This window comes from Argiope bruennichi, chromosome 2 (assembly GCF_947563725.1).
Source record: "Argiope bruennichi chromosome 2, qqArgBrue1.1, whole genome shotgun sequence".
In the NCBI taxonomy this organism is placed as follows: Eukaryota; Metazoa; Arthropoda; class Arachnida; order Araneae; family Araneidae; genus Argiope; species Argiope bruennichi.
This window is the reverse complement of record NC_079152.1, coordinates 58,651,333-58,677,977: the sequence shown is the minus strand read 5'-3', so window position 1 is coordinate 58,677,977 and position 26,645 is coordinate 58,651,333. Positions and strand designations below refer to the sequence as shown.

The following is a 26,645-nucleotide window of genomic DNA, read 5'->3' as shown; positions in this document are numbered from 1 at the left end:
TATGCATGTTTCAGTAAGTAAAGTATAAAAATAGTTTCAATGTGCAGTTACAGGTAGTAAATACTTAGCATGAGAGAAAAAATAGAAATTAAATCATATAAGCATAAAATATTTTTTTAATTTTATTAATGTACAAAGTATTACATTAGATTTGTGGATACATATTTATTTTACAATTGGCAAAATAATACACTGAAAAATTTTAAAATGCTTAGATACACAATTCTTACATAAAAATGAGTTAATATCACATATAAATAAGGTAAGAAAAAATAATATAAATATATTCTGTGCCATATTGATATGAAGACATGACTAAATATGAGATAGAAAAGATTAAATTCACAGTATTCAATTTGAATTTTTATTTCATCAAAATTACAACTGAAATGGTGATAAGTTCAGTATTTTTCAATATACCCTTATAAAATACATATTTTTCCTAATAAACTTTCTAGAATCAACATTCATATATAAGATGTATAGTTCATTCATTCTAAGCTAATAAAATTGTTGATATTTTATTTTTCTATAAATGATTGGCATATAAGAATAGAAATTTTAGATATGAAAAAATAATTTCAAATAAATAATCAACAAATACAATTTATAGCACAAAACAGTAGTAATATCCACAAAGAAAATTAAATGAAAGGTTTTTTTTTAAATTTAAATGAAGAAAATTTAATGAAAAGGCAAATGTAATATTTTATGCTTTATATCACTCAAAAAAAATTGGTATCTAGCACTTTTAGGAACATTTTTCAAAAATTATGCATCCAAGTCAATGCTGTGTGTATATATATATATATATATATATATATATATATATATATATATATATATATATATATATATATATATAGCAGGTTGTTTTTATAAATGATTCTTTCAATATTTTTTAGATATCATGTAATATTTATTAATAGAGCATTTCATCTTTGATTCCAGCAAAAACTAGATAGTTTGTTACAAATAGCATGTTACTTTTTATTAGTAATATTATCACCTAAATTTTTTCAAACAACTCTACTAAAACATTTACATCTTTAGCAAATTGATGAAATATTATCCATTCATACTAAATAAATGATGGATGATTAATTTGTAAGTGCTTCTTAAAAATTTGATTCCAAAGATGATCAATATAGTGTCATCTTTAAAATTATATGCAAATAAAAAGAGTAAAATATTATATGCCAATTTATAACTCAGCAGATGGAAAGTGCATGTGAAAAACGGTGGGAAGAAAATGCAAGTTTTAAAAAGGATATACAATAATAGTATGTCCTATCTAAATATCTTATAGAATTATTTCACAACTGCATATTTTATAATCCCCAAAATAAATGTTCATTTTGTAAAAGCAATATGATAGTATGAAAATCTAATTTATTTATACACAAAAACATTTCTACATCGCTAATTTTTAAAATGAAATATATTTATACTTTCTTTTCGAGTGAAATAAAGAGATTTTTGTCCATCCTTATCATAGTTTACGAGCAATTAAAAGAATGATGAATTAAATGCATTCCAGAACCATAATGAGAAACAGCACTATCTTGAATTCTATTGCAACAACACATTTTAACATGTTTACTACCATGACCCCTGTTCTACCATCTCTTCAGTAGATAAGGAGTTTGCTAATGAGACAATAGAAGTGAATCACAGGCATGTATCAAATGACATCAATGATAGTCAATTGGTTAAGAAATAAATTGAATTAGCTCCATATCATCTTTAATAAACATTTTCCATATTACATCAACATTAATATGAAAGAGAAATTTTTCAATAAAATGCTATTTGATAAATATACAATAACAAATTCTTTTATCTTGCAATTTCATTTCCTTTTATTAAACTTTATGAATTTATTACTATCAAAATATATATATATTTCATACGCACTTTTCTAATGAATTGCATAGTTTTTAAAAATAACATAGCTATGTCATCAGTTATTTTTACAAATGACTTAAACTTATCTGGCTTTCTATATACATTTACACATGAACTGGTTTACTAGCTGAAGATCTCACTTTGTAAACAGGAGTCCTTAAAAGCAAAGCACTTTCTGCAGATATAATTGGCAAACAGTTATCTCTGTGATATTTGATTAGATGACTAACACTTTCAAATACTTGGTCTTTTGTCCTTATCTGTAAAAATAAACAGTACAAATTATTTTTTTATAAAGGCCAAATGTTTCTTTCGATGTTAGTTTCATCAGGTGGACTACTAAAAAAAGAAAATTTTTTAAAAACTTTGTTCTTATAATAATTTTAATCTTTGTAGAGAATTCATTCTAATATTATAATTGAAAAATAACTATGAAACTTATGAACTTTATTAATTAGATTCTTTCAAAGTTTTAAGTTTATTAAGAAAGTAACACAAAAATCAAATTCTGAATCTCAAACTAAATCAAAAGTCTTCCTGCTCTATCTACCTGACATTTTTTTTTAAAGCTCTAAGAGGATGCATATATTAAAATTCTCTGAATTTCTTACTGGCTAAAAAAATATATTGGAACAAGAAATTGAAAGTTATGCTTCTGGGTTTATCCAATCAGTCCTCTAACTAAAAAAACACAATATAACAATATAGTGTGAATTTTAGATTTGGAGTCAAAAGATTTTATGTGACAAACATTTTATCATAATCAAGTTTTGTAATTCGACCATAGCAAATTAAAATAATTGTATATATAGAGAGAAAATATATGTATCCTCTTAGAACTTTTAAATATATACCTTCCAAAAAAGCTATTTTGTATAGAAAACATAGTGCTTTGCTGACCTTTAACTATGATAATATTAAAACCTGGATTCGTAATATCAGATCACCAATTTAAATTTATAGATTTTATAAAATGAAAGCACTTACTATTCCTTCTGGATCCACTAGAAGGAGATGTTTTCTTAAAGAATTCTGCATGCCAGTCAAGACATACTGTCCAGGAGTATTTTGAGATTCGCGAACAAGGAAATCTCCATCCCTCACAACAAGAGCCTCACTTTCCTGACGACTAATTGCTCCATGGAACCAAGGTTCTTTCAAGAGAGCAGCTCGCTCACCATCTGCCTTTGAAATAAGTTTATCTGCTTGAACTGTCATAGAGTTTGATACAGTGACAGAACTAGAACTGGGCAATCCACCAATTAGTGTATCTAATGGATTTGTGCTTTCTGTTTGAATGGAAGTCAAACTAGCAGCAAATGGTTCTAAAATAAAATTATTATAGTAACTGTTAGATTTTTATATAAATTTAAAAATATATTAAATAGAATTTATTTTTGAAGCTTTGTTTAATTCTTAATGTTCATTTAATTTCACATAAAATCTTAGTCTTTTTTTTTATATATATACATTCAAAATTAGCACATCTTATAGAGAAAATTTTAAATAAAATTATTCTTTTTTCTTTAAAATAAAGTTCAATTTAAAAGTAAACTGAATGTTATCAATTTAAATATCAATAAAAAAATAAAGCTATGCACATATTATACAGCAAAGAAATATCTTTTATATAAACTACATGTACTTTCTTTGCTTTAAATATTAAATTTGGGTATTATTTTAAATATTACAATAATATCAATTAAAAATTGTATGGTGAAATTTAATACAGAAGTCTTGGTTAAATTCTTCCTTCTAAATAATTAAATACTAAAAACTACAAAAATTAAATGAATAATTCCTTTATAAAAGAAATATAAGAGGACACATAACAAATGATATTTTTGAACAAATTAATGGATAACAAACATGTTATATACAAGAAAAATGATAAAGGCATAATCTGTATCACCAACACACAGAAAATGATGTTAGGGTTTTTTTTTTTTTTTTTTTTGGCTTATTTTAAAATAAATCAATTATCCCCATTTTTATAGTTATTTTCTCTGTCAACAGAAATATTTTTTTCACATAAAAGTTACAAAGAACTTTAATGCATTATTATTAACTAATGCCTTGTTCTTTAGTAACACTGCAAAACAAAAAGTTTAATTTTTCATTAGCTTACAAATGAATCTCTAATAGCATAAAATTGAAAAAACTATATTCAAATAATCTGAATTAAGATTTTAAAAGGTCTTTTAAAGCATATCAGTCTTTCAATTCACAATAAATCAATCACAAAATAGCATTAATCAAAATTCCTTAAAATCATCTTTTTAAGAAACTCTAAGAATACTCATATATATATTTAAGAAAAGCTAAAAAATACATTATAATTAAAACTTACGCATATCAAATATATCATGGCTGACTTGTTTCTGTTTAACAGAAGTGTCACAGTTTCTCTCATTTGATATAACAGCTGTTGTATTTACATATTCTGAAAAGAACATAAATGCTGTTGTTATATATTTTTCCAATTACAGCATAATAAAAGGTTAAAGATCACTGAAACATTGAAAAAAGCAAATACAATTTGAATTACAGCATAAAGTTACAAAGAGATGTGTAACATACTGAGATATAGGAAATAAAAATATTTCCACAAATTGCAGATACATCAATAAATATACTAATATAAGAAAAATTTTATCTGTCTGTAGTATTTCACAAGCCAAATATTGACCACCAAATTTGACACAAATAAACTCTGGAAAATAGAAGTTTAAATCAGAATTCTAATTAATTAAAAATTAAGCAAGTTTTGCACTTTTTCTACATGATATCTTTCAAAGATATAATTGCATAATAATCATCTTTTACATTACTTTATTTTATTTATTTTTGCCTATTTAATGACACCAACTTAGCTCTTTAATCATTTTTTTTTTCTAAATTTCAATAATGTTTGTATAATTTTTAAAAATACATCTTATTGTTGCACAGAAATTCCAATTGTATTCATTATTTCATCCAGTATTTAATCATATGTTTATTTTCCCATTAACAAAGGAAGAAATATTTTATAAAATATTTGTTTATATGTAAAATAAGAAAATAAAGTTACAGAATAGTTATGTTTACAATAGCACTAAAATGCCAAAGTACTTGACTTCATTAACATGGTTCATGCATAAAATGACTTGAACAGCTGCATGACTATTGAAATAAAAATTCTTCAATATCAGTTATAAACTTTTATTGCCACTGTTAAAATAACATGTCTATTATAATTTGATTCATAAAATTTTTTTGTTGAGATATTCATGAACATCGAGTTTTCCAGTTTTACATTAAAATTTAATGCACCTAAGTCCTGAATTAGGCAAATCAAGCATAGATTCTCTATGAAGTGCTGATACCACTGGTGAATAATACAGAGTTTTTCAAATCGTTCTATCAGAAAAAGGGACAGAAGACAGTTATCAAAAATTGCTTTTTTTTGGAGGGGGGGGGGGCATTTTATTACACTTGCCCTTAACCATAAGTCATCCCTTTTTAAATTTTTTTTAAAAAAAGGGGTCCTTTCTTTTCCTCTCATTTATTTTTATTGAAAATGATTATTCATATTCTTTTTTTTTTTTTTTCTTCTTTTCAAAATCTTTTAGTGCATATTTCTTTTTTTATATATATATTCAATCTACTTACTAATTATTATTTTTTATTTAAATAAGTAAAATTATATAAGATTGCCGATTCTTGTCAGTTACTGCCCCCCCTAAACTTTTCATGATTTGCACATTCTAGAGAACTGTGATAAACATTAAATGCAAGTTCTTGTGAATAAAATTTCTAAATAAATTAAAATTTGATGTTTTTAATTTTAAGAAAGCTTTTGCATGAATAATTGAACATTTCGGAACCAGTTGAGCGAAAATTTCTTATGTAACATTGTATTTAAAAAGTAAGCTCAAATTTCTATGTAAAATAATATTGTATATATTTCTAAAATTTCTTTATACAATAATATTTTTCTCTGCAATATTTTTTTTACTAAGCTATCAAATGCAGCCTCTTCAAATAAAAATACATTCTTCTAAATGAAATGCACATAAGTTATCAGTTAAGTTTGAAATCCATCATTATACATCATACCAAGGCATTCTATACAATGCTGAAAACTGGCCTGCAGAGTATGAAACGATTCCCATTTCACACATTTCCTAGGTATTTTATAGAAAGTTAAACAACAAACAAGCAAAGTATGAAATGTATCTCCAGTGATTCTGCTTTACTTTATATCTCTGCTTGTATTTGCATGCAGCCATTTAACAGGCTAAACAATCTGACCTAGACTTACAAAACTTGGCACAAATATATTTTGGAATGTGAAAATGAGCAAACAGGAGCAATTTCTTTTTCTCCAACCCACCCTCCTTTTTTTCTTTTTGAAATTTTAATTAGAAATTATTTAAAAATAAAGTGGCATTTTACTGCTTATTGGTATTAACTTTCAAAAGTATTATAGCAAGTAAAAAATTTTTACCTTAATTAAATTTTTAAAAAATTCAAATTTTTACCTCACCTTAAAATTTAAAAAATTATCTTATGAAAGATACCTATTATTTTGTTGCAGAATTTTTTCCATTTTTTTAATTAAGTCCATTAAAAAAATTTCCCACAAAAAAGATTTTATATAATTTATATATAAAAATATATTTCTTAGAAAATAAAATTTAGCCAGAATGAGCTCATTATGTTTGCATGAAAAAAAAAATATCAATGTGTTGCCATCACAATTATAGAATATCTTATGACTTCTAAAGCAGTATGAGTTAAATGACTTAAAATTTGGAACTTAAAAATAATCTGCGAAAGAATCTATTAAGAGACCAAGTTACATAAAATATATAATTGAAAATTTAGCAAGCATTAATCTTGGCTAACCGTCTAGACACTGAAGGTGGCTAATAAGAAATTAATTAAGAGCAATTCAAAATAAAATTATTTCTTTTCATGAAGCCACAAATGGATTAATATTTCTTTATTAAGAAAGGTATAAATTTTGTTTTGAACAATTTTTTAACATATTTGAATAAAAGTTCTATAATAGGTCTCTTTCATTATTTTTTTTAAATGACATTTTTATTTTTAAAGAATGAATTCCATTTAAATAATGGCATTATCATTAATTTTTTTTCATACGTTGCCAAAATAACATCCATTCCACAGAAAGCCAGGTATTAAATACAATGGCTAAGGGAAGTATATAATAATTCATACTTTGCCTGAAAATATGTGGCATTCTATAGAGTACCGAGATTTCATACATTGCCACTTATATAAATATTTTGGAGCAAATATAAAACCTCACATACTTATTCTATGAGGTTCTTTCTGAATAAATATGATACTTGCTTATATTTGTGTTCTTACGAAAAAACAAGTGAGGAGCGTGAGAAAATATTTTGAAATTATAGTTTAAGAAAGGAATTTGTCAAGCAGAGTTTTGGTTCTGTGGGAAAATAATAGTGCATGCAACTTAAAAAGTCAGTTTGAATGATTAGGAAATTGATTTTTTTTATATAAAAAATTAGAAATCATTATATATATTTAATAAATAAATTCTATTGGTATTTTTTTATACAGTTTCGAACAAAATTTAAGAAATTTGTCCTTTATTTGAAATGCCAACTTGTATTTTGGATGTCAAACTTACAATATCACACAGCTGATATTTTTTTTTTTAAATAAATTTAAAAGATATCAAATCTGAATTCCTGCATACGTAAGAGAATGAATAAATAAATAAAATCATTTCATTTCTCTTATTAGAAAATGAAAAAGCAAACAAATTAAACATAAATGCATAATCTCACATATAGAAAAAGTCGAAAGCTATTATTAGAATTTCATAAACAAAGTTTGTTTTAAAGCATAAAATTCTGTTATGGAAAAAATATAATTAATTTAAACTGAAAACCACTTAAATGTGAATTATTTATGAAAGATGAAAGAAAACAAAATTAATATTCTTTTTAAAAAGTTAAGAAAATACTTATAAATAAATAAAAAGTTTTCTTCACTATAGTGCAATTTATCATTTTTCACTATGCTATTATCGAGGACACATAAAAAAGTATTGAATTCTATTTCATGTCAACATTTAAACATGAATGGCGTTTTATGTTCTATAGAAGAATTTTTTAAAAAAATTATGATGAAAATTTATTAGCTGCAGTGAATTTAAAATATCAATTTAATTTTTTTTTATTAAAAAGTTCTATACTTTATAAATAAGCATAAATTTTAAAAAATAGGGTGAATCAAAATTTTAATTCGAAATATTGTGAATAATAATTTTTTATGCTCGATTCATCTATTATGATTTTTTTTTGTTTTTTGTTTTTTGAAATTTGCTCTTAAGATAGAAGTGATAACATGCATGTAAAAGAAAGTAATTAAAAATTGTTGAAACATGCATGAGTGTATATTTAGCAACTAGTAACAACAAATTTAGTAAACGTTTTGCTTAAATTGCAAATGACCACCACAGAATCCTTTCATTATTGAAATGCATTTCATGCATGTAGTATTCTATTTATCCATGTACATTAATTTTTAGGCTATTCTAATTTTCTGTCAAATTCTTAAATATTATAAGCAATTAAATAGCAAATGCAATTCAAAGGCAGTATGATTTAAAATATCTCAAACAGCTATGATTACATTGTTCTTAAATTGTAATAAATAAAAAACTCCTCAATTTCAGTTTCACTTTTGATGTCTAAAAAAAATTTTTTTTAATTTGATAAAAGTCTGATAGTTTGTTTCAATTTTATTTTTTTGTGATTCAAAAAATTTATTTTTTATAATTTGATAAAAGTTTGATGTCAGTTAAAGATTGGAAAAGAATCACAAATTAAAAAGACCACTTAAAATAATTTTAAATATATTTATTCAATGAAATAAAAAAAAAATGTATATGTATTTGTTTAAATTTAAAACTGTATAAAGTAAATTAAATATTTTATAACAAACCTGGCCTAGGTCTTCGATATACCGACACATAATTAGTATTGGTTGTTAGATCAATTAAGCTTTCAGGAAAATCCTTTTGAACAGATGTGGTAGTAAATGGCATTTGAAAGTTAGAATTTGGTTCTTTCATTGTTGGACTGCCCTGAAATTCAATAAAATCACTTATATGCATAATCACATACATTAATAACTATCACTTATTAATGTATAATAAGAAAAGTGGATTTTTTTATGTTAAAAATTTGAATTTTTACAACTATAACAGCTAAAATATAAACAAATGGCATATAACACCAAAAATATCTTTTTCTTTAAAAAAATCATTCTTCAATATTCATTATTTCCTATCTTATAAGATTGCTACATCCTCACAATTAAATTTATATAGAGTTGTAAAAAATGTGACTGTTTACATAGGAAATATGTTTCCCAGCATTATTTTTTTATCATTATTATTATTTCTGCATTATGTTCTTCAGTAATTTGATGAAATAATTGTTAAACAAAGTAAAATCCATATGACACAAACAAGGCTAATTTTTTTTTTTTTTTTCATTTCGTTTTTAAAGCACACCATAAAGATCTTCATTAATTATGTTTAATTTTAGAATGGGAATTTTTTTTTAATTACATAAGGGAAAAAATCTGAAAAATTTAAAAAAAATGATTTACAACAATGTTTTCAAGACTACAATTTTAAAAAGAATGGCTTCTTTCTACTAGAAATACATCTATTACCTATTAATTTTCATTTGTTAATGTTATATGAAAAAATTAAATGTTTGAAACAAGTCGTTAGCACAATTTCTTTTTATACATTTTTAGTAAACTTCCAAATATAAAACATGATCTTACTGTCAGAACTTTATGTTTATAAACTATATACTCCTAAATTAGATATACTGTTTTGTTTTTAAAAAATTTGATGCAAATTAGAAAGATATATACAGTCTATGACAACAGAAAATTGCATTTATAATTGCATAGAAGCAGTCAAGCATTTTTAACAGATAAAAGATAACAGTATAAATGATTCTAAAAGGATTTGAATTAAATAGTTTAGTTCCTTTGATACAAACCAGAATGCACAATAATTTCACAACATCAGTTTTCTTTTGTTAAAAAAATAACTCATTAATAACTTAACCAGTTTTGTAAAAATAAGTAATACCTTTATAATTTAACCACTTATCAAATAAATCAATGAGATAACTTAACTCATAGTAAACAAACAAATAAATATGAAAATTAGAAATAGATACAGATGTTGCACATTTTTTTATGAATTGATACTGATACATCCTAAATAACTTGAATAAACACAGTTTAAAACAAATTTAAAACATTTAACAAAATTATGCCATACATATGGATGTAGTTTTTTTTATTTTTTTACAGAGAGAAATAATTGGTATTCTACAAATCAAAATTGTAGCAAAATAGTGTATTATATTAAAAAGAATACCTCTGAAACACTTTTCAAAGAGACATTATCTAAAAATGCAGCATTTGCTATGACATCAGGTGGTACTTTTCCAGGCAAATCATTATAATATTCAGGATCATCCCTTGTTGGCATCAAATTACCATTTGCAACTGATGTTTGATGACTATTTAAAATAAATATAGACAAATTTTTAACAAATTTAACAACATCTCACAATTTGAATAATTTTGATAGATAAAAAAAAGTATGATGTTTCAAAACACATAAACTAATTCAAATTAAGATATATCCTATTAAAAAGTACTTCCTTTAAAATGAAACAATTCCTAAGATTTTGTAATCATTTCAGATGATATAAATAAATAAATGAAACAATCTTTAGATGCAGTTTAGTTCACTTTAATATTTATGTTTGATATCTATAAGCTTAACTTTGAGCCATTTGCTTTGAATAGATAAAATTAAGAATATTCTATGAAATAATAAAGAAATTAACGAATCCAATTTTTTTTTTTCTTTCCTGAGAATTTATTTAAAAACATTTTTGATTGAATTAGTATAAAAATCTCTTAATTTCCAATTTAGAGAAATTTACCATTAAAAAATTTACATACCAAACCAATCATTTAATGTAATTTAATGAAATTTCCAAAACATCCATTATTAAGAATGTACAAAATTTAGATCACATGCGGTTCTTGTTATAAAACAATTACATTTTTCAAATTATGGAATTGCAAGCATTTTAAAGTAAGTTGAATAAATGTATATTTTTTTGAATAAGCATATTTTATGAGTAGATGATTACATATGTACAATATATAATCATTTGCACTTTCATTTTTAAAAAATATTAAATTGTTGTTCAATATAATATCTTATTTCGACAACTTACTACTCACTAAATTTCTAAAGATACATGAAAAGTGAAAAATTAACAAATAATTAATAGAATAATTTACTAATTTATATTACTTCATAGTATAATAATAGATACAAGTGAATAATAATTCATTCCACATTTTATATCGAACAGCAAGAGAGAATTTATGTTATAATCAGGATTACTTTGCATTAGTTGATATAGTGATGCTACAATTCTATTAAAATCTTATAAGTACCAAATGGAAATTAACTAGAAGCAATTATTTTTATATGTGCACAAATTTAATGAATTAGAAGTAAAATAATGCATTATACTACTTTAAAATAATGAATTTTAACAAACTAATATGAAAAACCAAATAAAAATGGTATAAAATATATATAGAAACAAACAATTGGAAAATGAAGAATTTATTACTAGCAAATGAACAAAAATCAGCATAATATTTTTTAAGCTTTAATGAAATGTTTCAAATTAAGGTGATATTCTGAATTATTTTTTGCAAATTGATAATGAAAAATCTAACAAAAATACTCATTACAAGTATTTTTCTGAATTCCCAAGATGCATGCATATAACTGCATTTGGGTTTGTGACCCATACACTTCAAATACTTTACACTGAAACAAAAGTGATTGCATTAACTTCAAAATAACTCATGACTTCCATCTATTAATAACTAGATATGTAAAGGAAAATGCACACACTTGGAGAAGCTAATAAGTGAGGAAACTTACTGATCTGTTTCACTTCTAGTAGTAGGAGTCTTTTTCAGAAATTGCTTATAACGTAATTCGAAAGCTTGGCCAATAGTTGTAATAACATCTTGAGCTAGACCTCCACCACACTCTAATACAAAACATGCTCTGCCATATCGATGGTCTTTAGCAACATAAGAGACAAAATCCATAGTATCCTGAAATCAAAACAAAAAGATAATTTCATATAATAAAATTTCATTGAAAGTACTAATTAAGATTACATTTACATATTAAAGTGTTAAAAAAATCAACTAATAATATACACAGACTTTTTTTTTTTTGTCTACATATTTAAAAAAAGTAAATAAATACTCACTGTATCTCCTCCAGAAGCAAAAGATATTTTGGGCATCTCATGAAAAGCAATTACCTTCAACAATAAAAATAAATTATTAAAAAAGTAAAAATTCAAAACATCAAAAATATTAGATAATTAAATCAACCGTCAATGCAAAAATGTTGGAGTTCTTAACTCAAAAGTGTCTTATCCTCCAGATACCAATACTGGTGAAGGAGAAAAAAATCGGCCTCATAAATACAATTACCTATTAAATATGGATAAGTCATTTTAGATTAGAATATCATAAGACAAAATTTAGTTGGAACAAAATAATAATTTAGTTAACTGCATAGGTGACTGGTTAATTCAGAAATAAGCAAAATTATAAGATATATTAAAAAAAGCTTTGCAACTGTTATTTCAATGTTATAATATATATATATATATATATAGAGAGAGAGAGAGAGAGAGAGATGGATAGATTAAGAATTACCGTTATGAGAACAGAATTTAATGCTTGTTTAATTTTTTCCATTCACAACTAACATAAGCATATTGGTTTTAAAATGTACAATAAATCTTGGTGTTTTTTTTTTCCCCCTCTCTCTCTGTCTTTTTTTTTTTTTCTATTATTTTTACCTGAATAACTGATATATAAGAATAGAAATAAAAAAAAAAATTCTTAACACAATAAGCAACAAGATAAACACATATGTTGTTTAATAAATTTAAGAAAAAGATGATAGCTCCAAACAAGCAAAAAAAAATTTGAGAGGCAGAAATAGATTACATAAGTGAAATAAACTGAACTAACATAAGTATCTAATTCAGGATTTCCCTATAATTATTAATGGAATGCCTCAGAGCTTCCATAGAAATGTCATTTTCTAAAATTTATAAGCATTAAGCAACTTTTCAATTTAATTTATCATGATATAAACAAAACAATTTTGAACAGATTCTAGTTACTTTAAGCTGCAGCAAAAGATGTACTCTATATCACTTCTCATCATTCTACAGAAATTTTGCATAACATTAAAATATTAAACTGTAATTTCAGAATGATTTAAACATGGTTTTTATTTTTAATCATGTAAGTTGCAAAATCTTGACAATGAAAAATCAGTAAATTTTACAAAAATAAATAAAATAAAAAAAGAGAGGGAAAGAGAAATTGCAGGAATCATGTCTGTTCTGCGTCACAGGTGATGCGGAGATGAAGAATGTGTGTTTTTAAAAATAAAAGCAGAAATAAGTCTTAACTATTTTATTCATACTAAAACAATGTCATATTGCAGATGAAATATAAAATCAATATATTCATATAAACATCTTTTTAGTGCATCTTAAAATTAAATTAGTTATTTATCAACTAAATTTTGATTAAAAAAACTACAAATTAAATCAAAATTCTGCAAATTTTCTACAGCAAATCACTCACAGGAACTAGAAGCTTCACTAAATGTACATTTATTTCTTTAATTCATCCTGTTATGTAACAATATCAAGATAAACTATAATTACATTAGATGGTTTAGCATCCCTAGGTGAAAAAGATTTTGGTGAGTGTTCTATTGCTTTTACATGAAAAAAATTTCTCATTGGTAAAAACACCAGAATTGATATAACCAATCTCATAATTTTTAAGAAAAATAAATAAAATTCATTCCAACTTTCTTCCAATACTTATATTATCTCATGAAATACAGCAAACAGTCAGGAAATATGCCATGAAGATACAGTTTATCACATAAATTTGATGCAAAAATATTAAGAGATACAGACAAATATATACATAAATTGCTATAAATTCAGAACCTATATTTTGGAAGGAAACAAATTCCCATAAATAACACAGAAAATAATCACTTCAATGAATATCTAAATGGCTACAGATTTCAAGACAATTAATAAACATGAAACGTAAAGGAATTTAATACCTTTCCATTAACAAAATCACAAACAAAAACTAATTAAATCCTTGTGCATTTTTTTTTTTTTTTGTAGGTGTAACACAAAAGTAATACCGAGTGGAATTTGGTTAATATAATAAAAAAAAATCCAAGGAACAGTTAAAATATGAATAATAGTAATTTTAATATTATTAATTGTATGACTAACAAATATTAATATTAACCATTTTTTACATACTGCTAGATAATGTGCAAACATTGTAAAAATGACAGTAATTCACAGTTATAACTTGGGACAAACATTTCACAAGAAACAAGAAAATAACAAAATTACCTTAATTTGTATTTTTTTTTGGGGGGGGAGAGGGTCTAGAATGATAATTAAATTATTTAACATTAAATAAAAAAATATTTTTTTCCTCTTTTTCATTCTAAAATGGAATCATGTAAATTCAGTAATATTAAGCATTTTGTGATTTTTCTCCCTAAACAATCCATCTGAAATCCAAACAGATGCAAATTTTATATAACATAGATAATAACACTCAATTATGGGGGGAAAAAAAGACCAAGAACATTCTAATAAATAATTTTTAAGTAATTTTGCTATGAAACTCAATAGATATATTCAGTGATGGATTTAGGTATTTAGCAGCCCAATACAATACACACTCCGGAATCCATCCTTTAACACGATTTTTATTTCAGTACATTCTAATGATTTATTTCTGGACAATATTTTCTTACTCCATTGACTTTATGGAGTGATAAAACATAAAAAATGTATATTCAGATTGCCAAATTAGTGCAAATATATTCTTGAAGCAATTTTCCTGTTTCATAAATATTTTAATAACTGGGTGAACATAATTAAAATACAGGAATATGATCCATTATATATTGATAAATTTTTAATATTATTCTAACATTTTATCATTCATAGAATTTGTGATTTTTACAAACCTATATTTTTTAGCAAACAGGAAAATATTTTTTTTTTTTTTTTTAAATCTCTAAACCAAATAAGTGGCCCTTGTCAAAAATCTACCATTAGATATAATCCATAGATAGACAAATAAAATACTATCCAAATATTTACTTACTTCTCCTGTTTCCATTGATACTAGATTTAAATATGAGCTTGTAATTGTTAAGTTAACATTAGCACCAGCATGATCCATATTAGGTTTCTCAGCCAGCATCTTTAGAAGCCTCTTATCAACCTGAGGTGTAATTTAAAAGATAAAAATGATTGACAATTTTGTAAATTTCAATACAGATTTTAAAATATTTATTTTACAGCAAAAAACTTACTTTTCTCTTTTTATCAGGAGTTTTAAGTCCAGCTACTTCACATAATTTATTGATGCATTCCCTAAAATTATCAAAATAATATTATAGGCATTAAATCTCACAAAAATACCAAATGAAATATTATAATGATACTCTGATCAATAGATTTGATAAAAGAAACATTCTCTGAATTGATATAATTTTCAAGCCATATACTTTATTTATACACATAAATGTATATATATATATATATTTTTTCAAAGTTAACAGGCAGTCAAGGTTTCTTACTTGGCAATTAATGATCTTGTATCAAAATCTAAACTCTTCATTGAAGTGTTTACTTCTAAGCAGCCTATATACTAAATAAAAAAAAGCATACATTAAACATATTAAATAAATAAATACACATATAAAAGCACACACATAATAAATACACATAAAAGCACATATTAAATTATATATATATATATATATATATATATATACTATAGAAAAGTGAATTTATATAAGCTTCAATGGCTCTATCATTGTATACTGATCAATAGAATGTGCCATATAGAATAATACAGCCTCAATAACTAAAAGATTTTAAGCAGAGCATTTACTTACCCTAACTCCATAACTAATTCCACTGTCAGCAATTTTTTTATCGGGATGCAACCACCCACGAATTGGTTTATTTATAAAGTTTCCACCTTGATTCCAATCTTCCATTTCAATTTTATCAAGTAATTACTTATCACACCCAAAATATAAAACATTAATCGTGCAATTCATGTTTCACTAAAACAAACATTAAATTATCTGATTAAAATGAACGTATTTCGTCGTTTCTAGTACTATAAAAACATTTGTAAGAATTAAATATTTCCATCTCCGAGAAAAACAGAAATCGTTTCTTCTTCAAACTATAGTTACGGCAATAACTATAGTTAATAACTAAGTTAATTTCATTTTTAAAATTAAAAATAAATTGAAAAATCAATGCCAGTTGTTGCTAAGTGTCGCAACTGATATTATTAAATTGTTTTCTTAAACTAAATGAAAACTTTCTAAAATTAAGTTAATCCTCAGATATGTATATTTAAACGTAGAAATTTCGCAACTTTTCAACTTGTATTTCGTCAATTATGAAATCTGTTACAACGATAATGAGGAGAAAGTAGTTGATAAAATTATTGGAGCAAACAACTGATGAAAAACAAAACAAAGAGGTTTCGTTCAATCAAATACCACAGCGGATGTGCCAAATTACGAACCGGAAGTGAAAGTTATTTTGATATGATTTTTTTCCCCCTTAAGAAGTCAGCTGAGTCCTGAAGCAAAGTTTATTTTACTCTCTTGTGAAAGGTGTGTAATACCAATATATATATATATATATATAGGAATTTTAGCTTTAATCGAAACAATTAAGATATATGTAGAAAACAAAACGGAACTTTTTTTTGAAGTTCCAAGTACTTTTCATTGATAAATTCAGTCTGAAAATAAATAGCCAACCTAAAGCAAGAAGCATTGCTTCAAAGAAATAAGAAAAGTTATGATACCGGAAACAAAACTTGGAAATTCTTCATTCAGAATAAAGTAAATAAAACAAAAAAAAAACTAAAGCAGGCTAAAACTTTTTTCTGTTTTCTGATGAGGCTAAGCATCATTAATCACAGAATAATTAGAATTTTTAATAACTTATGCTTTTTTATCTCTTTACAGACAAGATGCCATTAGAAAATTCCCGGATAAGATTACCTTAAGAATTCTGTTAAAAAAGAGAAGAACCCAATGATCTGGTTTTATAACTTGTAAGAAAGATATGATTGATATCGATGATCAACATACCACTTATATGAAGTGGTCCGTACGTTTTCATAGTCAGAAGAAGAAGCGATTTAGTACTTCATTCTGTATAATAATGTAGAATTTGAAAAAAATATTCGCTGAAAAATAATTAAACATTTTTATAATGTTCCATATTGGATATATATTGTGCAATATTGAGCCGATATTGTGAATGTAGACATAATTTTGAACCCGTAATTTTCAGGCTTAGTACAATTATTTCCTGCTATATTATATATATATATATATATGCAATATTTTAATTGTCTCTTACGTATAGAAAAAAGGAACTGCATTTTCTATTTCATATAGCCTCTATTGATTGTATTTCGACCGATATTTGTAATTTTTTTTTTTTTTTTTTTGTCGCCTCACTTGCCGTTGGAATGCATTATCCACAATTTTTCTAATTAAAAATATTTTTGCTTTTCGAATTTTTAGATATATTCTCCAAAACGCTGTTATTTTAGTCACATTTTTTTTAAATCTTGTTTAGTGCACTTAAATGGTTTCAAAAGAAAAAAATAGAGAGAAAGAAAAAAATTTCGTTTCTTTAATTACATTTTCTTCAAAACATGTATTCTCATCATGTCTCTTCCAAAAGAACTTTAGTTTTCTGCAACAAACTACAACTATCGAAGTCAAATTTCACGTTGCGATTTTCTATGTTTTTAGCACTTTCTAAAGGAATAATGCTTACTATAGTAATGGTTTCAAATGATTCCAGCGATTCTATGATTCGAAGAAAAGAAAATGAAAAGCCGATTCCTTCGCCTTTGCGAAATTTCAACTACGCTTGCATCACTTTAATCAACGAAAGTTGTAGCAGAAAATATCATGAACACTGGCGGAGTGTTTACGAAATTAAAAAAAAATTATTTGCAGTAAACTTTAGATGCATTAGAAGTTTTCCTTATTTGAAATGAAATTTTCTCTATTCCTAATGATCATGAGCACTCAAATACATAAATCTGATTGAAGCAAATATCGACTTATTAGCAGGGGAGGGAGAATCAAATACTTATATCGACTTATTAGCAGGGGAACACTCAAATACAAAGCGCAAATACATAATTAGAAGAAAAAAAATGTTGAAACAAGATATAAGCAATAAACTTCAGTTAATAATCAACATTACTATAAAATAATAAAAACTGCAGAGCTTAGCTCATCCATCTTTGCTATTTATTCGTCTTTAAGTTTACTTTTAGATCAATCAATATATTAAAAAAAATTGTCACAGCTGCTAAACATCAAAATTGAGGTTGGAACTTCACATCAGGTAATGACCAGACCAAAAAGGACGAGAAAATTTTTAACTTCTCCCTGCGTTATAGGTGTGTGTGTGTGTGTGTGTGTGTATATATATATATATATATATATATAGTTACAAATCTGTAATTTTGCTACCCGGTAAGAATAGTGTCATCCTGGGAAAAACCGTTAAAACCCTTTGTAAGATCTGTCCTGTGCGTCAGTGACCTGAGAGCTTGGCGACCATTTGGCGACGAATTTGGCGAGTTTGGCGACTAAATGGATAATACCAGAAAGTTCTAGAAGTTTCACGATTCATCCAGTAATAACCGAGATACACCCAGGTACGCCCTGATTGGTCTGAAGTTTCTAGCCCCGCCTCCCGGAATTATAAAAGACGAGTACGCTGAAGCTGGGAAGAAGTCGTGTGTATCGTCAGAAGTCGTGAGTGAGAGGAGTTGGAGTCGCCGACAAATAAAAGATTTTAGAGGATTAGACAGCAAGCAAGCTGTTGAACTAGCGATTAAATGCGCTGAGTAATTACAATTGAGTGGCGGTATTTGAAGTAGAAAAAAATTTCATAACAATATATATATATATATACAATAAAATGCCCCGAATGTAAATTAGAGAAATCGGTGATAGAGCATTAAAACCAAGATATGTACAAACGTATCCAGGCTGTCTGGCCACCTATGTTAAAATTAATTAATTATGATATCATATTGTTAAATAAAGAATTAAGAATATTGTCATTCCAATATTGATTAGCCTTTTGTAAACTCAGAAATTACAAAATGATTTTCATAGTATTGTTTATCATTGTTGAATGTTGCATCTGCAATATAGCAATACGCAATGTTGTACTATATTATACAATATTCAGCTTTGAATAAAATTTTTTCATTTACTTTCTCTTAAATGAAATTTTATTTAAAATGAATTATTAAGAAGAATCTAATATTTGTGTGTCAACATTTTATGTAAACACTACTTTTAAAATTTTCAATTCCTATCGAATATTGTTAAATTGTATACAATATTGCTAATATGACTTTCGGTACTCACAATATTGTTCAATATTGCTCTATAAAATTATGGCGTAACAGAGAAAAAATGCCTGCCAAAAGAAACTGTATTTAAATTTTTGTATTGAAATGATATGACAAACTCGTACATCGAATTATAGAATATTACAATTTAAACCTATAGATGAGTTAACAATAAATGAATTCACAGTTCGGAGGGATAGCTGAAGGACGAATTGGAAATTATTCAATATCCTTTTAATAATATTATCGCTACTCTTTATTCCGGCTTTGCCTTCTTAATTAATTTTGTAATATTGAAAATTCCAACATCTATCAATATCAAGTATAATTTTAGATACCTACAACCTCCTGGATCCAATCTTTTTCTTTTTATTAAAGGGTATGCGGGAAACTTTCTAGAAGAGGAGAACGATGGAAAGCAGTGTGCGGTTAGAATTTTTATTTTAATGGTACTATGATACTTGATTGGGACTTGACTCTATTAGGAAGATTCGTGTTCACAATAATCAGAACTGATGTAAAGCCATTAAACAGCTTAAGATGTAAAACTTACCTCGTGTTTCGATGCTTAAAAATACTTTTTTGAGGGAGTATGAACAAGGTACACATAAGAGATTTAATTGAAATTAAACACCAGAAATATTCTCGGTGAACTACCGTTAATGGAAGACGGCTAGTATATGCACGCTGTACTAATACGGGGATGGGCAAACTACGGCCCGTGCATATAATTTTAATTTTCCAGGTCCGAGGCAAATTAAAAGAAATATATAATTATATATTGATCTACTTTTCTACTTTGATTAAATATCAGTTTTTTTAATTCCTTTATTTCAAAGGACTGATGATCTTTTTACTTTCTCTACTTTTCTTCTACAAAACATAAATCGACGGAAATAGGAAGCACGGACATCTTTCAATCGGTAAAGTGTTAAAAGAGGAAGTACAGCTATAACGAACAGTTATAGCTGTAGATTGGCGCCAACGAGTTTCATCTCTTTCTCGAGGATCAGACATATGGGAATCCAGTATAGGTGAATTAGACCTCAAATAAGCGCATTTTAAGCTCCAGCCAGCGGCTTTTTCGTTTGGCCCAAGTTCTAATATTATTGATTGCGTATGGAAAGATTGCGGACATACAGCATCATTGTGAATAGTGGTGAAATTATTAAAAATATAGCGTAGCTAGTGCTTGTTTGGGTTATTCGTAAAATATTTCAACCCCAAAATGGCTACTAAAAATGTAAAGTTGATTTAGAGTGCCGTGCTTTTAATGATGAATGGACCTCGAAATATATTTTACAGTTATAAAAGATAAACCAATGTGTCTCATCTACAATGAAGCTGTAGCAGTCTTCAAAGAATATAGCATTTTCCATTAGTTTATATCTAAGCATAAGAATTTCAATTATGAAGCAATGTCCGAATATGAAAGAAAACAAAATGCAGAAAGTCTTTGTAAAAAATTATCAGGCCGACAAAATTTTTTCAATAAGGGAAGCAGCAATATCCAAGAAGCAGCTTCACATGCAAGTTACATTGTAGAAAACAATATTGCGAAAAATAATAAAGCTCTCAGTGATGGGGAGTTTGTTAAACAATGCATGCTCCAAGTTTGTGATGTTCTATGTCCAGACAAGAAAATTAATTCTGAGACTGTAAGCTCATCTCGAAAAATGGCGACTTATAGAATCGAAGTCATCGATAAAAATTTGACATCACAATTAGAGTCAAAGATTGGCCAGTTTAAATTTTGCTCCATAGCTATGGATGAAAGCACTGATATAAATGATACTGCTCAATTAGTATTATTTATAAGAAGTGTTGATGAGAACTTTGAAATTACCGAGGAACTGGCGTGCATGCGTTCTTAAAAGGGAACTACAAAGGGATGTCATATTTATCGTGAATTTCAGGAAGGGTTTTTAACTTTAAAAGTGTCTATAACAAATATATGCAATTTTACGACCGATGGAGTACCAAATATGACAGGAAAAAAATCTGGATTTCTTGGACTCTTTAGTCGAAACTTTTCCGGGAACAAAATTGTTTTTCTACATTGTATTATACATCAAGATTCTCTATGTAAATCTGCATTGAATATGAAACCTGTTCTTGATGCAGTCATGAAGCTTGTAAATATTATTCAATCTCGTGGACTTACTCACAGGAAATTTCGAGATTTTCTTCAGTACGTGCAGTCTTAATATTCTAATGTACTGTATTACATGAAAGTAAGATGGCTTAGTGCAGGATGTGTTTTCGAGCGAGTTTGGCAGCTGAAAGACGACATTGTGTCGTTCTTAAATGAGAAACAATCTCTGCGGAGTGTGAAATGTTAGAAGATACAGAATAGCTCTCGGACTTTGCATTTTTCATAGATCTTTTTTGTCATATGAGCAACTTGAATGTCAAGAGAAAAATCAATTTATGGACGATATGTGGGCCCATCTCAAAGATTTTAAACTAAAACGTAATCTTTTTGCTGGACAGCTAGCTAAGAACGATTTGTCTCATTTCCCGAGGTACCTTAAGTAAATGAAGAGAAGCTTAAGAATTACGAAAATGGCTTGGAAAAATTGCATTTTGAGTTCGAACGTAGATTTCAAGATTTCAGTGCCATTCAAACAAAATTGGATCTTTTTGCTCTGCCTTTCAATGTAAATTCTGAAGCAGGCAGGTCGATTTGCAGCTTGAATTAATTGAGATGCAATCTAACAATGATTTCAAGCAGTTGCTTCTAAATACACAAAAGTTAGAGTTTTACAAATCATTATGGAAAGTAAGTTTCCCAAATTTAGTATCTCAAGCCCAGAAATTAGTGCTATGTTTGCTTCATCTTATATATGTGAACAAGTGTTTTCAACTATGAATCTTAGAAAGAATCATTTCAGAAGTAGACTGACAGATGAGCATTTAACATCGTTCCTTAGAATCAGTGCATCTCATTTCGAACCTCAATATGAGTAACTTTTAAAAATGAAATCGCAATTTCATTCATCTCATTACATACAGTGGGTAAAAAAAGTTTCCGTACGGAAGACTAAAATAAAAATAAACTAGCATAATTTCTATGCTTTTTATCTTTATAAACTACTTATGTTAATTTGAGTCTTTAAAAGGAAGTTTCATAATAAATTCTCTTTTTTACAAAACTCAGCAAGTCCGTTTGCAATTTTTAAAATAAATGACGAAGTTTCATGCAAAAAAAGTTTACGTGCGCAATTCTCCTGACGTGCTCTATAACTAATCCACAGTAAATATTCGAAGTTTGATGGTTTGTCAGAGTGAAGAATTCGGCATAACAACAGTTGTTTAATTCCAATGTTTCGCTGATCGTCTTAAAATGGACATTTAGAAATCCATTCGAGAGTTAGTGATTCGGTTGCGAAAAAATGGATTATTTATGAAAAAAAATCAGTGAAATTACTTACAAACTAAAGTTTACAGTGCAGTATATTATTGAAAGATACAGTGATGTGTAAAAATTTGAGGATAGAGATCGACCCGGAAGAACTCAGAAGTTAAATAGCTGGCATAAAAGAAATATCATGTGTAAGGCGCAAGATAATCTCTCAGATTAGTGCACTTCAACTTGCAACTGATTTAATGGTTAATTGCAACATTAAATTCACATCTTAAATTGCGAGAAATTTCATTTAAAAAAGAAGTTTATAATGGATGTGGGGCCCGTACGAAGTCTGTTATAAGTCTCTGCTACAGAAAAAGAGTCTCGAGTTTACAAAGAAGCATATAAGCAAGCCTCTATCTTTTTGAGAATCGGTCCTTTTTAGTGATGAATCAAAATTTAATATCTATTGGTCAGATGGTCGAGTTATGATCTGGAGGGAATCAAAATTGCATATGTTACTTACGAACTCATGAGGAACTGTGAAGCACGGTGATGGTTGGAACATGGTATGAGGGTATATAAGTGCTGCTGGTGTCGGAAATTTATGTTTTATAAATGGAAATATGGATAGGTATATGTATCTTGACATTCTAAAACAAAATGTTTTAACCAATGCAGAAAAACTGTCCCTTGGAATGGACTTTACTTTTCAACAGGGCAACGATCCTAGGCACACCTCCAAGATTTGTCAAGAGTAACATCTCGATCATGTTAAAAAACAGCTTCATAGCCCTCCCCAGTCCCCCTATTTAATCCTTATAGGACATTTATTGGAAGAAATCGGTTGTGAAGTAAAAAAATATGACATAAAGAACAAGGTTCAACTCAAAAGAATCATTCAAGACATTTGGAGTAGTATTGCTCCAGAAACAACAACAACAACAACAAAAAACTGATGGGAGTTATGCCACAACATTTGAGAGAAGAGAAAAAGAAAAAAGGAAGGCCTACCGATCATTAAATGCAAGTTGGTCAGCATAAAAATGGTTTATCATGTATTATGTAAATACCGTACGGAAACGTTTTTGTTCCTTATTAGTGGCACTTTTTTATTCTTTCAATTTAAGTATTTAATTTTCTTCATATTTTTTCCTTTATAATATTCATAAATAATAAATGAAATTGTGTTAAACAAATTTTAAAATTTTCACTTTCATAACAAATTATTTGGGCCAAAAATTAAACTTTTTTTACTCACTGTATATTTAAACTGTAATATTTTTAATATGGTTTTTAAAATTTTAGAAAAATTTATCTTGGCCCACCAAACTTTTTTTTTCGATTTTTGGCCCGCGATCGAAAAAAGTTTGCCCATCCCTGTACTAGTATCTATAACATTCTCAATCAGCCGAAGATAGTGACTTGAAATAAGTAATAAATGTAGTAAATTTAGTTATCATCTGGGACTAACTGGCTATCATAATCTTTGTCAGTCGAGTTTCAAGGACTGGAATTGTTTATGGCACCATTTTATTGGCAGACATTTTCATTTTATTATAGCTGTAATTCTTTCATATCAGGTATTGGGTCACAGTGATATTTCAGTTCTAGTACATTTGACTCGGTTTTCTTTTGAAATGACTTAGAAATGTTGAGACAAAACAGCTGGGAGAAGGATAAGTTAACCCAAAGAAATAACTCTGAAAGACACTAGAATTAGAATGTTACATTTGAAAACAAATATTTTTTTTAATGAAAATATTTAAAAAAAAAAATGTTTGTGAAAAGGTTGCCTATTACAAAACTTATCAGACAAAATCTCAGTTAAATAAAATTAAATCCTAATTATCTGTCCAAACAACTTTAAAATTCAGCCAGTTATATTTACCTAATAAGTTAGAATTAAAAAATATTCAAAAACACATTAATAAATTATATAGTTCTGATTTGAAATTATCAACAGTTGCAAGAGGTGGAGACAGCAATGTTACAATCTGATAACTTCAAAATGCGAAATACATTATAATTTATTGCTTTTTAGGCAATCCATAGAATGCCCTTTTTTAAAGCATTTTTGCAATTAATGTCTAACATTGTTACAACATCCTCTGGTATTTAGAATTCGAACGAAATTCAATATCGTTCAATATCTTGTGTTTATAATCAAAATGATTGAAAACTTTTTTTTTTTTTAAAGCAAGTACAGTCATGCAAACACACAGTAATTGATTACTCAAATCAGCTCCATAGACATTTTCTACTATAAAGATTATATTTTAAAAATTGTAAAAATTACATTTTATTGTTTATTTTTCAATTTTTTTCCATTTAATATTTCCATGTAGTTAAAAAATATATATAGGTATAAAATATTTTTGATAGGACATATTTTTCTTTTTGTTGGTTGAATAACCAACTTTTACACAATTGTTTCGATTTATACCTCAGTCAGTAAATTAAAAATATATATATATGCAACTATAATTTTCACTTATCTTCAAACATCTTATTCTTTATCTCTGCTTGTAAACAGGATTTTTTTCAAACTACAAATCTGTGAAAAAGAAAATCAATTAAACAAATTAATTATTAATTACATGAATTAGCATAAATGAACACTGCAGATTTAATACTATAAAAACACATTTCTAACAAAATTTAAGTAATTTTTTGCTCAAATTTTTGAATACTTCAAAAGAGTTTCAAGGAGAAAATGTCGATGAAATTTTGTCGATGTGCTAGGACCTATATCCTGCTTTTGAATATAAGATTAGTTTAGTTTTTCTTATAATAAAACAGTTTTCAAAATCCTAGAGATAATGGTCTAATCATATCTTTAGAATAGTAATTTGATTTAATGACAATATGCATATGAAAGTATAATTTGAAAGCAAGTTATCATCAGCTGAAACTGATGATGACTTCAATAAGTAGTTAAACATCTCTTCCATTATTAAACTGAAATCAAGTTCTTTTTCAATTAGTTTTTGATGTATTAATTTCAGTACTCATTTGCTTTCACTGACATTAATCATCAATTATACATATCAAATTATTTTCTACAGCAGCTAATATATTTGACATGTGATTATTTGTAGCCTAAATTAGTCTATGAATACTTTTCACAGAAATCTATTACTATTCCCCTTTTTTTTATTTCAGCTTTTCTATCTCGGCAATTATGGAATTCTTCTTTCTTCTAGGAGTTTTTGAATCGCAATTTTTCTTGATTCTAATTTATCTCAGCTATGAAAGTGAGAAAATTAATGTAATAAAAAATTAAAATTTAATTTTCTAAATTAGCAAGTGTGATTTTGCTTTTATCGCAATACAAAAACATTATTTTTCTTGCCGCAAGTTTTTAGTTATCATGATGGCAGAAAGAATATTTGACTATACAATAACATCTAGTTAAAATATAATTACTTTTATAAACATCAGCATAATATATAAAAATTAATCAAAGCCGATTAAAAAGGAAAATTCCGTATACAATAGAAACTTTGCATAGTGTTATAGGATGTAATTTTAATATATTTACAAGTAATAAACCGATTAGAACACAATTTACAAACTTTAAAAGAACATATTGTACTATAAAATAGTACAGTTGCAACAAAAGTTATTTATTTTGTAGTATGCATTATTTAATTTTTTCCATAATCTAAAGACAGATAAA

At 26.5% G+C, this 26,645-nt stretch overlaps 1 protein-coding gene across 1 annotated transcript; it reads right to left on the bottom strand.

The window, feature by feature from the left end:
* Positions 1-861: 861 nt before the first annotated feature.
* On the bottom strand, positions 862-16,710 carry LOC129961852 (SHC-transforming protein 1-like). The gene is made up of 11 exons (XM_056075447.1): positions 16,082-16,710; positions 15,761-15,831; positions 15,494-15,554; positions 15,283-15,402; positions 12,303-12,356; positions 11,963-12,141; positions 10,358-10,502; positions 8,893-9,034; positions 4,259-4,351; positions 2,896-3,233; positions 862-2,168 (listed from the first exon to the last, which is right to left on the bottom strand). The coding sequence occupies exons 1-11, from the start codon at positions 16,184-16,186 to the stop codon at positions 2,013-2,015; spliced, it is 1,464 nt and encodes a 487-aa protein (XP_055931422.1). The 5' UTR covers positions 16,187-16,710; the 3' UTR covers positions 862-2,012.
* Positions 16,711-26,645: the final 9,935 nt, after the last annotated feature.